We start from the raw sequence: 14,697 nt of genomic DNA on the forward strand, positions 1-14,697 counted from the left end.
GATCTCTGTGAGTTCGAGACCAGCCTGGTCTACAGAGCTAGTTCCAGGACAGGTTCCAAAGCCACAGAGAAACCCTGTCTCGAAAAACCAAAAAAAATAATAAAATAAAATCAACAGGTATGTTGACATTATTGAATAAACTCAGCAAATTAACACTTCATGCCTACTTTATAACCAATAGGGAAAAGAATAAAGGAAGCTGCCAGGCATGACAACACATGCTTTTAATCCCAACAGAGGCAAGTGGATCTCTGTGAGTTGAGGCCAGCATCATCTACACAGCCAATTCCAGGACAGTCAGAGATTTGTAGATAGAACATGCCTTAAAAAAAAAAACAACAGCAACAAAAGAATAAAGGAAGTTGAACACAGACAGCAGCATGAACCTATAATTCCAGCCACTCTGGATGCAGAAACAGGAAGACTGCTTGAGCCCAGTGTTCAAGGCCAGTCTAGCAACATAACCAGACCATACTTCATAGAAAAGGCAGCAGGAGGGAGGGGAAGAAGACAGGAGGAGATGAAAAGTTGACAACAACGAAAGCACAAAGGAGAATATCAGACTATTTTAGTGTCTCTTCTACTTCGTATGCATTTTCACCATTCCCCATTAATATCTCAAAACATGTTAAAACAAGAAAAAAGAAAAAAAACCTTCATTCTCAGCATCTACACATTCTTCAAAACTTTTATCTAATATTTATCTAACATAGTTATTGGCCCAGGTTTTAAGGTCAAATGCCCGAGTTTGAATTTGGTCACACATTTATTAGATATTTCCTTATTTGTAAAATGCTAATATTTGCACGTGTGATTCTAATAAATATTAACTTCCATAATTCATATAGCTAGTATAACATCTGCATTATATTCAGCAGCCATTTTTAATATCACCCCAATCCATACTAATCTCTGCCTATACCAACTCACTTCACTTGAAGCTATTTTATTGATTCTATTTTTCATATTTAAACATTTTTAAAACTGAGATAATACTTGAAATCAGTATTTACAACTGTGGCTGAAAGTAGTGACCCAGATCTGCCTACTTGAAAAGATCAGAAGAATTGTTCAGGCAGTAGTGGTACACATCTTTAATCCCAGAACTCAGGGAGGGAGGCAGGTGAATCTTGGTGAGTTAGAGGCTAGCCTAGTCTACAGAGCAAGTCCTAGGACAGTCAGTGCCACACAGAAACCCTGTCTTGAAAAAAAAAATCTTGTCTCAAAAATAAGCAATCACTGGGCCATATTTATTATTTCTATTTTATTTCTTTTAATTATGTATACATACATGTACCGTAAAAGGGTAATGTACACATGAGTGCAGTAACAGCAAAGGGCAGAAGAGGGCATCAGAATCTCTGGAACTAGAGTAACAACAGGTTATAAACCACCAGATACAGGTGTTGAGAACCAAACCTGATCTGCAAGAGCAGCAAAATCTCAACCATTAGACTGGCAGTTCTCAGCCTGTGAACTGTGATCCCTTTGGGGATAAATGACCCTTTCACAGGGGTCGCATATCAGATATCCTACATATCAGATAGTTAACAATTCTTAACAGTAGAAAATTACAGTTATGAAGTCACAAAGAAATAATTTTATGGCTGGAGGTCACCACAACATGAAGAACTGTATTAAAGGGCTGCAGCATTAGGAAGATTCAAGACCACTGCTCTAGGAAACCTCTCCTGCCCCTCTGCCATATGTATCTTAATTTGCAGTTTGTTTGTTTAAACTTAACACAAAATAACCTGTGTATCTAACAATTAATGAAGTTCGCTTTAGGGAAGAAACCAAAACATGTATTTTATCATGTACAGTGCCCTAAAAAGCACTATACACAAGCATGTTTTCAATACCTCAAATGAATTTTGAATGATTGATTGGAAAAGACAGAAATGTTGAAAAGTGTTAATGCCTTAAAACCCAGCAGTAGGCGATCTTTGTAAATTCAAGGTCAGCCTGCTCTACAAGAGTTAGCAGACAGGCTAGGGCTGTTACACGGAGAAATCCTGTCTTGAAAAACAAACAAAAAAGCTCTTTGTAGTGGCATACAGATCTAAACCTACAGAGGGATGGGAGGAATCTAACAAGATGGGAGAAAAAAGACTCTCTTAAGTTGTTCTCTACATACATGCAATCACTTGATTACACTAACAGAAATGAACCACACACAGACAAATAACAATTTTTTTAAAAAACACCAAAAATTATAATGAATGAGAACAAGTTTTTGGTTTTGTTTGTTTTTCCCTAAAAGGTGCTTTTTTTTTTTTTTTGTTTTTGAGACAAGGTTTCTCTGTGTAGCCATGGTTCTGCTGATAGTTTGTCTATTTATCATACATTAATTAAGCCCTGGGTTTGATCTCTAGCACCAGATAAAAATTGGTATGCAAACACATTCCTGTCACAGCACTGGGGAAGTAGAGGCAGAAGATCAGATTTAATGTCATCCTCAGTTATAAGGCAAGTTCAAGCCCTGGACTATATGAAATCATGTCTCACATTAGGGAGAAAAAACAAAAAACAAGAAACAAGACCCTAGTACAGTGGTACTTGGCTTACAGTTCCAGCACTTGAGAGGCTTCGGCAAGGATTGGTAGCCTGAGCAATACAGCAAAAATACAGTCAGAAGAAAAAAATTAGGTAGAAAGGAGGGGGAGGAAGAAAGAACAGGGACAGGAGGAAGGAGAGAGACTGACTTTTCTCTTCACTGATACACACATTAGCTGCTTCTTATCCTTGATATCTTAGTACCTATCACTGACCTCCCCACATCTTTTCTGCTCCCTGCAGCCTCCTGCCTGGAATCTTCTCAGCTCCCAAAGTCCATTTCTCTTTATTAGAACTATATTCAATGGCAGCTGGCAAAATTTGGAGAGGTGTGTGACCAAGTGCTTACTGTGTGTTCGCTAAGCATCCACTTTAGATGAAAAATTAGGAGTATCAAGAGATCTAGGGAAGCAAGACATAGTGGCTCATCCTTTAATCCCAGCACTGAGAAGCAGAGGCAGACAGTCTCTGTGAGTTTGAAGCCAAACAGGTCTACAAATTGAGTTCCAGGCCAGCCAGTTATTCAACGAGCCTCTGTCACACAAAAAATATCTGGGGGAAAGTAACAAGATCTGAATGCTGGGGATGGGGTGAGGCCCTTAAGGGAGGGAAGGAAGTAAAAGGGTTTTGTCTTCTTCCTGGAAAGGGAAACAAGATAAGATGCAGAATAACAAGCTGCAGAATAATTGGTATGAACCAAGTCAATAAAGTGTGGGATCCCTGACAACTCACCTCAAAGTAAGGTAGTCAGGGTCTGGAGAGATAGCTCAATGGATAAAGACACTTGCCACCATCCCTAATGATCCTCGTTTGAACCCCAGTACCCACATGATGGTAGGAGAGAAGAACCTACTCCTTCAAACTGGCCTGATCTTTTTTTGTGGTTTTTCTTTTTGGTTTTTCGAGACAGGGTTTCTCTGTAGCTTTAGTGCCTGTCCCGGAACTAGCTCTTGTAGACCAGGCTGGCCTCGAACTCACAGAGATCCGCCTGCCTCTGCCTCCTAAATTCTGGGATTAAAGGCGTGTGCCACCACCGCCCGGCTGGCCTGATCTTCATATTCAGTGGCACTCACACGCTCACGTACACACACACCAAATAAATAAATAATTGAACATAAAAAAGAAAAACAAAAGGAGTCTGAGGATGAAAGTCTAAAGAAGCTATTCTTTGGGCTACACAGATCAGAAGAAATCAATCTCAAGGAGCTGATGCTATCAAAACTGTACCTTAAGGGGCTAGAGATTGTGCATAGATTAAGAATACCAGCTACGGCTGGGAGGCGGTGGCACGGGCTTTTAATCCCAGCATTTGGGAGGCAGAGGTAGGTGGATCTCAGTGAGTTCAAGGCCAGCCTGATCTACAGAGGGTAGTAGGACAGCCAAGACTGCTACACAGAGAAATCCTGTGTCAAAAAGAACAACAACAACAAAAAAAAAAAAAAAATACCAGCTATTCTTGCAGAGAACCCCCATTTTGGTTCTCAGCACCCACATGATAGTTTACAACAATTTGTAACTCAAATCCCAGAGGATATACCACTTTCTTCTGGTGGCATTGCACACACATAGTATACAAACAGGCAGGAAAAACACTAATACACATAAAAAAGAAAATAAAAAATAAATCCCTATATTAAGCTAGATATGATAGTATATGCCTTTCAATCCAGTACCTGAGAAGAATGCAACTTCAAAACCAGCCTGGGCTACTAAGTAAAATAAATCCAGGGCTAGAGAGATGGCTCAGAGGTTAAGAGCACTGACTGCTCTTCCAGAGGTCCTGAGTTCAATTCCCAGCAACCACATGGTGGCTCACAACCATCTGTAATGAGACTGGTGTCCTCATATGGCTAGCAAGGAGACAGACAGAACACTGTATACACAATAAATAAATAAATCTTTAAAACAAAATAATAAAGTAAAATAAATCCAGGACTCACTTCAGTAGTGAGTTAGTAATATACTAAAATTAGAAAAAAAAAAGGTCCCTGTACAAGGATGATGCATCCCATATTTTTAAAACAGGCCAATAAATAAATTCAGAAGCTGGCAAAAGGCTCAGTATGTATAGTGCTTACTGCCAAGACTGTCCATTAAGTTCCATCGCTGAGACCTCCATAGAAGCAACTCTCAACATTGTCTTCTGACCCCTACACGCATACCTTTACATACTAAACCAGTCACAAACAGATAAAGGTAATAATACAAATTTAATCAATATTATAAGAAACTCGTGTATGGTGTGGTGGGACATGCCTGTAATGTCAGCACTTGGGAGGCTGAATAAAAGATGACAAATTTGAGCTGGGCATGGGGGCACACGCCTTTAGTCCCAGCACTCAGGAGGCAAAGGCAGGTGGAATTCTGAGTTTAACCTGGCCAAACTGGTCTACAAAGCGAGTTCCAGGATGGCCAGGGCTACACAGAGAAACTTGTCTCAACAAAACAAACAAACATAACAAATTTGAAGTCTGGACTATACAGTGAAACAAAATTCTAACTCAAGAAAAGAAAACTGCCTAGAAAACAGTTCCCCTTCCACAGGATTTCTCACCGTATACACTGCCAGTAAAGCCAACTGGTTATAGGGGCGCCCATTCTTGGGAGCAATATGCTGGGCCTTCAGGTACCAACTAAAATAGAAAAACGGAATGAAATGTTAACTCTTTTCCAATCCATCCTCATAGACTTTCTACTTAAGTTGTAGACTAGGAAATTAACCAGATATAGCCCTCAAGTGTTAAAGCACAATTAAACGGACTAATTAAGGAATTAGGACAACTGAAGGACATTCCATATGGGAGGTAGCTCAAACGGCTGGATATCTTCTAATGATTCACTTAATGCCACCATAGGGAAGAGAAATAATGTGTCAAGAGATAAAAAGTACCTGCGTGCCTTCCCATAGTTTGCTGTATCATTGGCTTGCTCCCGATACCTAGAGATATCTCCTTGGCAAATCATACAGCGTTGAGCACTGATCAAAGCATATTTTACCTACAGAATAGAAAACCAGTTAGTAGAGTACTCAAACACAATTCAATACCAGAAGAAATGAATGAAATCTAAATGACAGAGTGACAGGTAAAACAGTCCTCAAAAAAAAAAAGTTGTCAACTTATCTCGACTATTAAAAACCCACCATAGCCGGGCGGTGGTGGCGCACGCCTTTAATCCCAGCACTCGGGAGGCAGAGGCAGCCGGATCTCTGTGAGTTTGAGGCCAGCCTGGTCTACAAGAGCTAGTTCTAGGACAGGAACCAAAAGCTACGGACAAACCCTGTCTCGAAAAATCCAAAAAAAAAAAAAAAAAAACCCAAACACCACCAACATGATACAAAATGTACTGAGAAAATACAGCAGTTGTGGAGAGAGTGGTACTCTGAGTCCCACACAAATGGAAAAATACATTCTTAAACAGAGTCAAGCAATCTGGGTGATCTCAAGGAAGCTTTTGGAACGCCTGGAAATAGATTTCCTCATCTATATTTAATACATATTTGGACTGGAGAGACAGCTCAGTTGTTAAAAGCACTTGTAGCTCTTAAACAGTTCCCAGTACCAACATGGTGGCTCACTGCCATCTGTATCTCTAGTTCCAAGCAATCTGATGCCCTCTTCTGACGTCAGTGAATATCAGGAACAAATATGGTTCAAAGGCATACATGCAGACAAAACACTCATACACACAAAATAAATAAATCTAAAACCAAAATTTTAGAATACATATTCTAGAAACTGGAGAGTTGGAGCACAGGTAAAGCACTTGCTGCATAAGCATGAAGACCTGAGTTTGATCACCAGCACTCATAGAAAAGCTGCTTGGCCTCATGCACTATGGGAGAAGAGACCCAGAGGATTACTGGGACTTGCCAGACAGTCAGTCCAGCCAAAGTGGTGAGCACCACATTCAGTAACATACCCTAACATAAAAAAAAAAAAAATCAAATTAAAGCCAGGCACTGGTGGTGCATGCCTTTAATCCCAGCACTCAGGAGACAGAGGCAGGCAGAACTCTGAGTATGAGGTTAGCCTGGTCTATAGAGCAAGTTCCAGAAGAAACCTTCCCTGGCAGGGGGGATCAGAAAAAACAAAAAAATACCATCCCTACAAGCTATGGAAACACACCTATAATCCTCACTCTGGAAGCCACGACTACACTGTAAATTCCAGGGTATCAGGGTATATGGCCTATGCAGGAGCTCTGTCTCCAAAAAAAAAAAAAAAAAAAAAAAAACAAAAACCAAAAATGTTGGAACCGGGCACATGTCTTTGTTTGCAGCCCTGGCTGTCCTGGAACTCAAGAGATCCACCTGCCTCAGTCACCCAGGTGCTGGGACCACCCCCTCAACCACCAACCAGCTAGGGCACACCCCTTTAATCCTAGCACTTGGAAGGCAGAGGGCACATACAATGAGTTCTATAAATTCTAGGCTAGCTGGGGTTATTTAACCAAACTGTTTCAGTAAAACCAAAAGTAAAGTCTAAATCAAAGCTTCTCTTGACCTTCAATTTCTAGCTACCCTCTCTCCAGTTCCCAGACATAATTCTCATAAGCATGATCTACATTATGCCTCATCCCTCAACATGATCTAGCTTCTATCCTCTCGACAAAAAAAACTCGTAGCTACCGGCAGTACTTTAGCCCAGCCTGTTGCTCTTTTACACTCCCCTCATAATTAACTTGTCCTATTATGATTACAAAACAAAACTCTTGGGGCTGGAGAGATGGCTCAGCAGTTAAGAGCTCGAACTGCTCGTCCAGAGGACCCAGGTTCAATTCCCAGCACCTACCTGACAGCTCACAATTGTAACTCCAGTTCTAGGGGATCTGACACCCTCACACATACATACAGACAAAACACCGGGTTGTATTTAATAAATAAATAAATATTTTAAAAACAAACAAACACTTTTGATAAGGTCATTCAATCCAATAAACATTTTCAAATTCTGTGTGTGTGTGTGAAATCCTAAACCACATTTTTCCTTTATGATCTTTCCTCTTAGGCCATAAACTGGGAAATAACCTAGATTTCTCATACCTTGAATTATAACCTTCACACCACAAGGGCTAGCAATTATTTCTATTTCCTTTTTTGTTTGTTTGTTTTGTTTTCTCGTTTTAGAGATAGGGTCTCATATAACCCAGTCAGGCCTCAAACTTGCTATGTAGCTAAGGATAACATTGAACTTCTAAAGATCCCACCCTTGCTCCCCCTGTCCCAAGTGTTGGGATTATAGGTGCACACATGGGTTTATGTGGTACTGGAGCTAGAACCCAGGACTTCATGCATGCTAGGCAGGCAATCTGCCAAATGAGCTACATCCCCAGCTTTTTTTGTTTTGAGACAGGGTCTGACTGTGTACCACTGACTGGCTTTGAAGTTGATGTAATAATGCTGCCTCAGTCTCCCAAGTACTGGGATTCTAAGTACAAACCAGCATGTCTAGGCTTCCTAACCTATCTTTTCATTTCCACCTCTACTACATCTCTCTCTATCTTAGTCCATGCCTCTACCCTCACTTCCCTACATACACCCTTGCTTAACACCTACCAAAGACAAAAATTTGTAAAAAATAATTGATTTTTAACTACAAATCTATTACTCATTTGCTGAAAAGCAATCAATGGTTCCTATGATTAAAGTTCAAATCTTCAGAATGGCATCTAAGGGTTTATGATATATCATTTCCCACTTCCCTTAACTTTCTCCACTGAACTAACCCTAACCCCGTATTACCAATATTGGGAACTTCTCAGTTTCCCAATACCTGGTTCTTACTCACTGTGCCCTGCATCTAACTACTCCTCCCACTCTTTAAACTCCTACTTATGTTTCAAGACACAGCTTGGCTAGTAATATACCTTTGCGGTATAGTTCTTGCCTAGTAATTCATTAGGCCAATTCTGATCTTCAGAATCATTGTTAAACATCTCTGAAAAGCCTTCCTGGAGTCCACTAAGCCTAAGTTCAATTATGTCCCTCTATGTCCCTTTACTATTTCGTACTCTTATTCTTATGGTCCTTTCCTTTTTGTGCTTTTTTTTCCATTTTGTTCTGTGTGATGTGTACATTTTAGATATGTGTGTGTGCGTGCGTGTAGAAACCTAAGGTTGATGTTATGAATTATCCAATTGCTTTTTATTTTTTACCTTTTAAAAATTTGGGGCTGGAGAGATGGCTCAGAGGTTAAGAGCACTGGCCAATCTTCCAGAGGACCTGAGTTCAATTCCCAGCAACGACATGGTGGCTCACAACCATTTATAATGATTTGGTGCCCTCTTCTGACATGTACGCATACATGTCAACAGCACATTGTATGTATAATAAAGAAATAAATCTAAATAAATTGTCTCAGTGTTCTGTCTGCATATATTTATGTGCATCACTTGCAAGCCTGGTACCTGCAGAAGTCTAAAGAAGGCATTAGAGCCTCTGGAACTGGAGTTATGGATGGTTGTGAGCAGTCATGTGGATATTAGGAACCAAACCCAGGTCTTCTGCAAAAGCAACAAATGCTCTTAAAAAAGAGTCATCTCTCCAGGATCCTTGTTTTGAGAGATGATCTCACTCTGTAGTTCCGATTGTCCTAGAGCTTACTATGTAATCCAGACTTCCCTCAAACTCATGAAAATCCTCCTGGCTTCATTTTCCCAGGTGTTAGAATTACAAGTGTGAAATTCATCATAGTGTTTATGACATTACAATTTGTCTGTCTGTTTTTTTGTATTTGAAACAATCTGATATAGCTCAGACTTCCTTAGAACTCAATATGTGGCAAAGCTAGCCTTGAATTCCTGATTCTGGATTACTGGCATATGCCACAATCCCTCACTTATGATAGTTTCATTTGTTTCCTTACTATACTGTTATCTTTCACCATGATATACTCAAAACCCAGCACACTGCCTAGGCCTTAACCAGTACTAGATAAATGTTTACTAAATTGATGAATAAATTTTTGTTTGTTTGTTTGAGAAGGGTCTCTCTACATAGTCCTGGGTGGCCTGGAACTCACTAGGTAGACCAGACTGTCCTTAAAATCAGAGAACTGGCTCTGCCTCCTCACTAATGGGATTAAAGGTGTGCACCAATGCACCAGGCATAGATGAACAAATTTAAACTAGAGAAAGAAACTGACTTACTGTCTTTCGTAAAGGCTTGCTTCGAATGGCAAGCCCGTCCATGTAGTCCTCCAGTTTGAACTTATAAGTAACCTGTAGTTTCTGAAGCAAACTATCAAAGAAGTCACTACCCTATAAAGAAAAAAAAGAAAGAACTATCTGAATCAGTTTTTTTTTCCAATCTATTTACCAGATCCTGGGGCAAAAGACCCAAAGTTCTGTCAAAGTCCAGTTCTATAGAAGAGGAGTTATATAAAATAAACAATTGGAGGCCATGAGTAAGCACACCAGTTTATAGGATAAGCCTCCCGTGTTTTAAAGATATGATCCATATGCTGGGCAGTGGTGGCGCATGCCTTTAGTCCCAGCACTTGGGAGGCAGAGGCAGGCGGATCTCTGTGAGTTCGAGACCAGCCTGGTCTACAAGAGCTAGTTCCAGGACAGGCTCCAAAACCACAGAGAAACCCTGTCTCTAAAAACCAAAAAAAAAAAAAAAAAAAAAAAAAGATATGATATATTTACCCCTCCCTCCTCCTTTCATCTCTTAGTTTTCCCCCCTCTCCCTTTCTCATTCACAAAGCCTTAAGCTCAAAAGTAACTCCAGGACTGGAGATATAGCTCAGTAGTAAAACTCTTGCCTAACATTCATGAGGTCCTGGGTTCAATCCCCAGCACTGGGCAAAAAAGTAATACAGGTAGACTAGGTCTAAATGCAAGAAAAAGATATGAGTTCTCGCAATATTTTGCTCTAAAACATCTCAGGTAGAAAAAACAAACAAACTAAAAGATGCTGCAGACTTTATCCTGTGGATCAAAATAATAATAGTAGTAATGGTAATAATAATAATAATAATAATAAAGTTTACCTCATCCAAGAGCTCCAAGAGTCTGTTCCGAATCTGGTCTGGGTTCTCAATATTTGGATCCTTGAGAAGCTGCCTGAATTTCTCAATCACCTGATAGAAAGCATTCTTCCACAGGATCTGATCTACATTCTGATTGTCAGAGAATTCAATATCTAATAGAATACAGCGCTCATACAGCTGCAGAAGTTCAGTTCTGGAATAAAATACATGTAATGTCTAGCTCCAATACATCACAAGAAAGGCTAGACCTAAGATATGAACTTCCTGCAAACCAGCCAACGCCTTCCTGACAAGAAATCTGAAATGTGAGCAGGTATCCTGCACAATAAGGTCATTCCATAGACAGTCACACCTAGGGAAATGTGAGCAGGTATCCTGCACAATAGGGTCATTCCACAGACAGTCACACCTAGGGAAATGACACGTTCCCGTATGTGCACACCTACATTGAAGGGATGAATAAACGACTTGGGTGCACACTGGAGACTGGCATTCTGGAAATCCTATGTTCCCTTAAAGACATGTTTTCCCTCTTAAAATCAAAAGTATATTTCTAAGACTAGAATTAAAACTTATTTTCCCAACTGCCTATTCCTTATTAAAAAAAAAAAATCAATGTAAAAGGGCTTCAAGTGTGGTTCAGTAGTAACACAGTTATTCCAAAATGCACAAGGCTCAGGGCCTAATGTCCATGCCCAAGTGAAAGGGAGGTAGCACTCAGTGGCTTACCTATGAAGTCTCTACCTTCCTCAGCCACAGGAGCCTTACAGCTGTCTACCCCCCTCTAAACAAGGTAATTACACACAATACCTGAGCTGAGCCATCTTCTCCATGCCCTCAGTACTGATGCGGTCCCTGGAGAGCAAGTTGCTAAGCTGCAATTCCTGGTTGTCAGCCACTCGGAGAAGCCTATGTAGCTCCTGTTGCTGCATGTTCCGCACGTGTTGCTCTATCTCCTCAGGACTCATGGTGCTGGCAGGGAGAGGACTACATACATACTGCCCTGAGGGGGCAGGATAGCCTGGGTAGTAAGGCCCTGGATACATACCATTTGCAGGGCCCACTGGGTACTGTAGAGGGCTATAGCCTGTATAAGGATACTGAGAGGTAGGGCCCGGTGTCCGAGGGTAGTAATAGGGGTTGTCAGAGTTTTGAAATTTATAGTAAGAAGCTTGGGCTTGACGTGAATCACCCCAAGATGTAGGGCTGATTTCATCATCAGTGTCCAAGAAATGTAGCTGAGGTGTCTGGCTTTTCAGAGCAGGCTTCTGATCAGGATTGTTTGGGTCCCATAGTCGGCGGGTAGTGCCTCCACGACCCCAACTACGAGACCCTTTACTACCAGATCCAAATAAAAGCCGTGGTCCCAAAGGTGTAGACTCTGGAGAACCCGCTGAACTGACAGATAGGGCAGTATGAGCGGGCAGAATCAGAATGCCTCTACCACGACCTCGAAGTTCTTGTTTCGGGTTTTTGAACTCCTGCTTCTCAGAGCCCTTGCCCCCACTGCTCAGGCCTTTGTCAGACTGTATTCTTTCCACATTCTCCCTGGCTAACCTCACCATGGGGAAATCTTTATTCATGGTTTCTGCATCAAAAGTGACTCGAAGGGTGCCTCGGTTTTCTTTGCCATTGCTTTTCTGTTCACCCTCGCCTCGGCCAGACCAATTTCTTTCTAAATGCCTCTTCCTTTCTGAGTTCCTCCTGGGCCCTAATCCATCGGGCTCATCAGTTCTATCCTCATCTAAGGAATCAGTTGAGGACACAGACACCTGCTTCTTCAGTCGTGGCCTCTCCTTGGTCCGATCCAAGCGCCGCCGGCGACATCCATTATCAGTCAGGCCAGCTCCTTCAGCACTGTTGTTGCTACCAGCTGAGCTGGTACTACAAGTGCGGTAGCGATTCCTTCGTTTGTCTGATCGGGAATACCGCTTTACAGAACCTGGTTTCCCTTGAGCAAAGTCATCATCATTCACCTTCTTTGTCCCCTCTCCCTTTTCAATCTTTTTTCCTTTTTCCCCCTTGGTAGTTCTTACTCGGTCATTAGCTTGGTTCTTTTCTGTCTCAGTTTTGTCTGGTTTATTCTCGACTTCTGCTTTTGCAACTTTTCCCTTACACTCATCCTCCTCAATCCTCAATTTTTCCACTTGGTTAAGGATTTCTTCCTCATCTGCCCTGTTAGCTGACTCTTTGGTTACAGCCTGCAAACGCCTTCCAGGCTGATAGATCTGAAGGTCAGGTTTTTTTATTCTCTTGATGATTCTTAGATTCCGGTCCTCTAGTCCACCAGTCTTTGAGAAAGTCTCCTGTGCCTGACGATTTTCTGAATCTGTAGGACCATTTTGCTGTTGGCTGTCCAATTCCTTGCAAACTTTAATAAGCTGTGTATCATTCCCAACAGAAGAATCTCCGTCATTCACAATCTCATCCTTAAATTCCTCACTCCCAGAAGCCTCCTTAGTCTTAGGTCTGTTCCTTAGTCGAGAAAGTCCAGGTTTATAGATTTCCAAATCTGGGCGCCTATTATCTTTGCGTTGCCTGGGTTCCTTTAATTCCTTCATGTTTTCTAATATGTTGATAGCAGGAAACAACACAGAAGAAAAGAATAATGGAGAAGAGAGGGAGGAAAAGTTGTCATTCTACTTACATAAACATAACAACAACAAAAAAGTGCCAGAAGGTGGTGGCGCATGCCTTTAGTCCCAGCAATCGGAAGGCAGAGGCAGATGGATCTTTGTGAATTTGAGGCCAGCCTATTCCACAGAGTGAGTTCCAGACCAGCCAGGGCTACACAGTGAAACCCTGTCTTGAAAAACCAAAGGAAAAAAAAAAGACTAACAATTACATATGCAAATACAAAATACTGGGCAGGGAAGAATGATTCTACGGGCCGAAAATTCGAGTTATGTGCTCGTTAACCAGTGAGACTAAGAATTTAACTGTGTTAGTGTTCCATGCACTTGAGTTATGGAAATGGGAGGGGGTAATATTCTCTTCACTTACCCAAGCCATACTCATATTCAGATCTCAAAGACTCCAAACTACTTAATTAAATCAGAATCAAAGATCTCTAGTATGTTCAGCCATTAAACTATCCTGTCTATATAGCCTATAAGTCAACTCTTTCTTTCTTTCTTTCTTTCTTTCTTTCTTTCTTTTGTGTTTTTTTTTTTTTTTGGTCAGGGTCTCACTTCATAGCCCAGAAAGGTATCAAACTCACAATCCTCCTGCCTCAATCATTCAACTTCTGAGATTGCAGAAGTGTATAATCAATCACACCTGGTTTCGTCTTTCTTCCATGTTCCTAGAGTGGCTAAATTTTTTTACCATATTAGGAGAGGGAAGAGAATATAGCTCAGTGGTACAGCATTTGCCTAGGAGGCCACTAGGGAACCCCTAGCATTGCATAAATATATTAACTGGTATATATTATATCACATATTTACTTTCTACATTACATATGTAACAAATATTTACACATACATACACATATTCAAGGGGGTATGTATAACAACCCACAGTTCTAGGTATCTCTGGGAAAGAATCTACAACTCCAGTGCGTGAACTTGATCAGGGCAAATCTACAACTTTAGGATACCAATATCCCAACCACATACCTCCTACTGAAGCAAACAGGAAGCAAGTCCTTTTACAATCTTCATCTCCACTCATTCTCACCAATTCTTTAACAACAACCAGCAGAATCATTTCAAGAAAATACTGCCTAGAATACTGAGACTAACTGCTACTATGATGATGGAATATAAGGAGGAAAAAGTTCCATTAGAGGAACTTTTCCTAGGCACCAACGGAAGGATTGTGACATGCTCTCAAAGCACCAAAAAGGACTAAGGGACTCAAAAATACTAGAGCCCAGGCAAATTCATGCCTACAAATGCTAACACTTGAGAAGTGAGAGCAAGATCAGGAGTTCAAGGTCATCCTTAGCCACAAAATTTAGTAACTACTTGGGCTACAGGAGAGATCCTGACTCAAAAAACAAAGGAAAAAGAAAAGAACAATAGTAGAGGAGTTTTATAAACCACTCTCAAATCAGGAGGCAGAGGCAGGCGGATCTCTGTGAGTTCGAGACCAGCCTGGTCTACAGAGCTAGTTCCAGGACAGGCTCCAAAGCCACAGAGAAACC

The 14,697-nt window shown here is 41.1% G+C and overlaps 1 protein-coding gene across 3 annotated transcripts in view; it reads right to left on the bottom strand.

Moving 5' to 3' along the window:
- The window catches only part of Smg6 (SMG6, nonsense mediated mRNA decay factor), a 262,312-nt gene that overhangs the window by 245,844 nt on the left and 1,771 nt on the right, over window positions 1-14,697 (bottom strand). For 2 of the 3 annotated variants that reach the window (XM_005349562.3, XM_026780049.1), the window contains exons 2-6: window positions 11,361-13,116; window positions 10,551-10,743; window positions 9,706-9,816; window positions 5,447-5,553; window positions 5,111-5,189 (exon numbers count right to left, since the gene is read on the bottom strand). The exons of the other annotated variant lie outside the window; for it this stretch is intronic. In XM_005349562.3, coding sequence (XP_005349619.2) covers window positions 5,111-5,189; window positions 5,447-5,553; window positions 9,706-9,816; window positions 10,551-10,743; window positions 11,361-13,116 — 2,246 coding nt within the window. The remainder of the gene's footprint in view (window positions 1-5,110; window positions 5,190-5,446; window positions 5,554-9,705; window positions 9,817-10,550; window positions 10,744-11,360; window positions 13,117-14,697) is intronic. 3 annotated transcript variants of the gene reach the window in all.

Source organism: Microtus ochrogaster, chromosome 7 (genome assembly GCF_000317375.1).
Source record: "Microtus ochrogaster isolate Prairie Vole_2 chromosome 7, MicOch1.0, whole genome shotgun sequence".
Taxonomy (NCBI): domain Eukaryota; kingdom Metazoa; phylum Chordata; class Mammalia; order Rodentia; family Cricetidae; genus Microtus; species Microtus ochrogaster.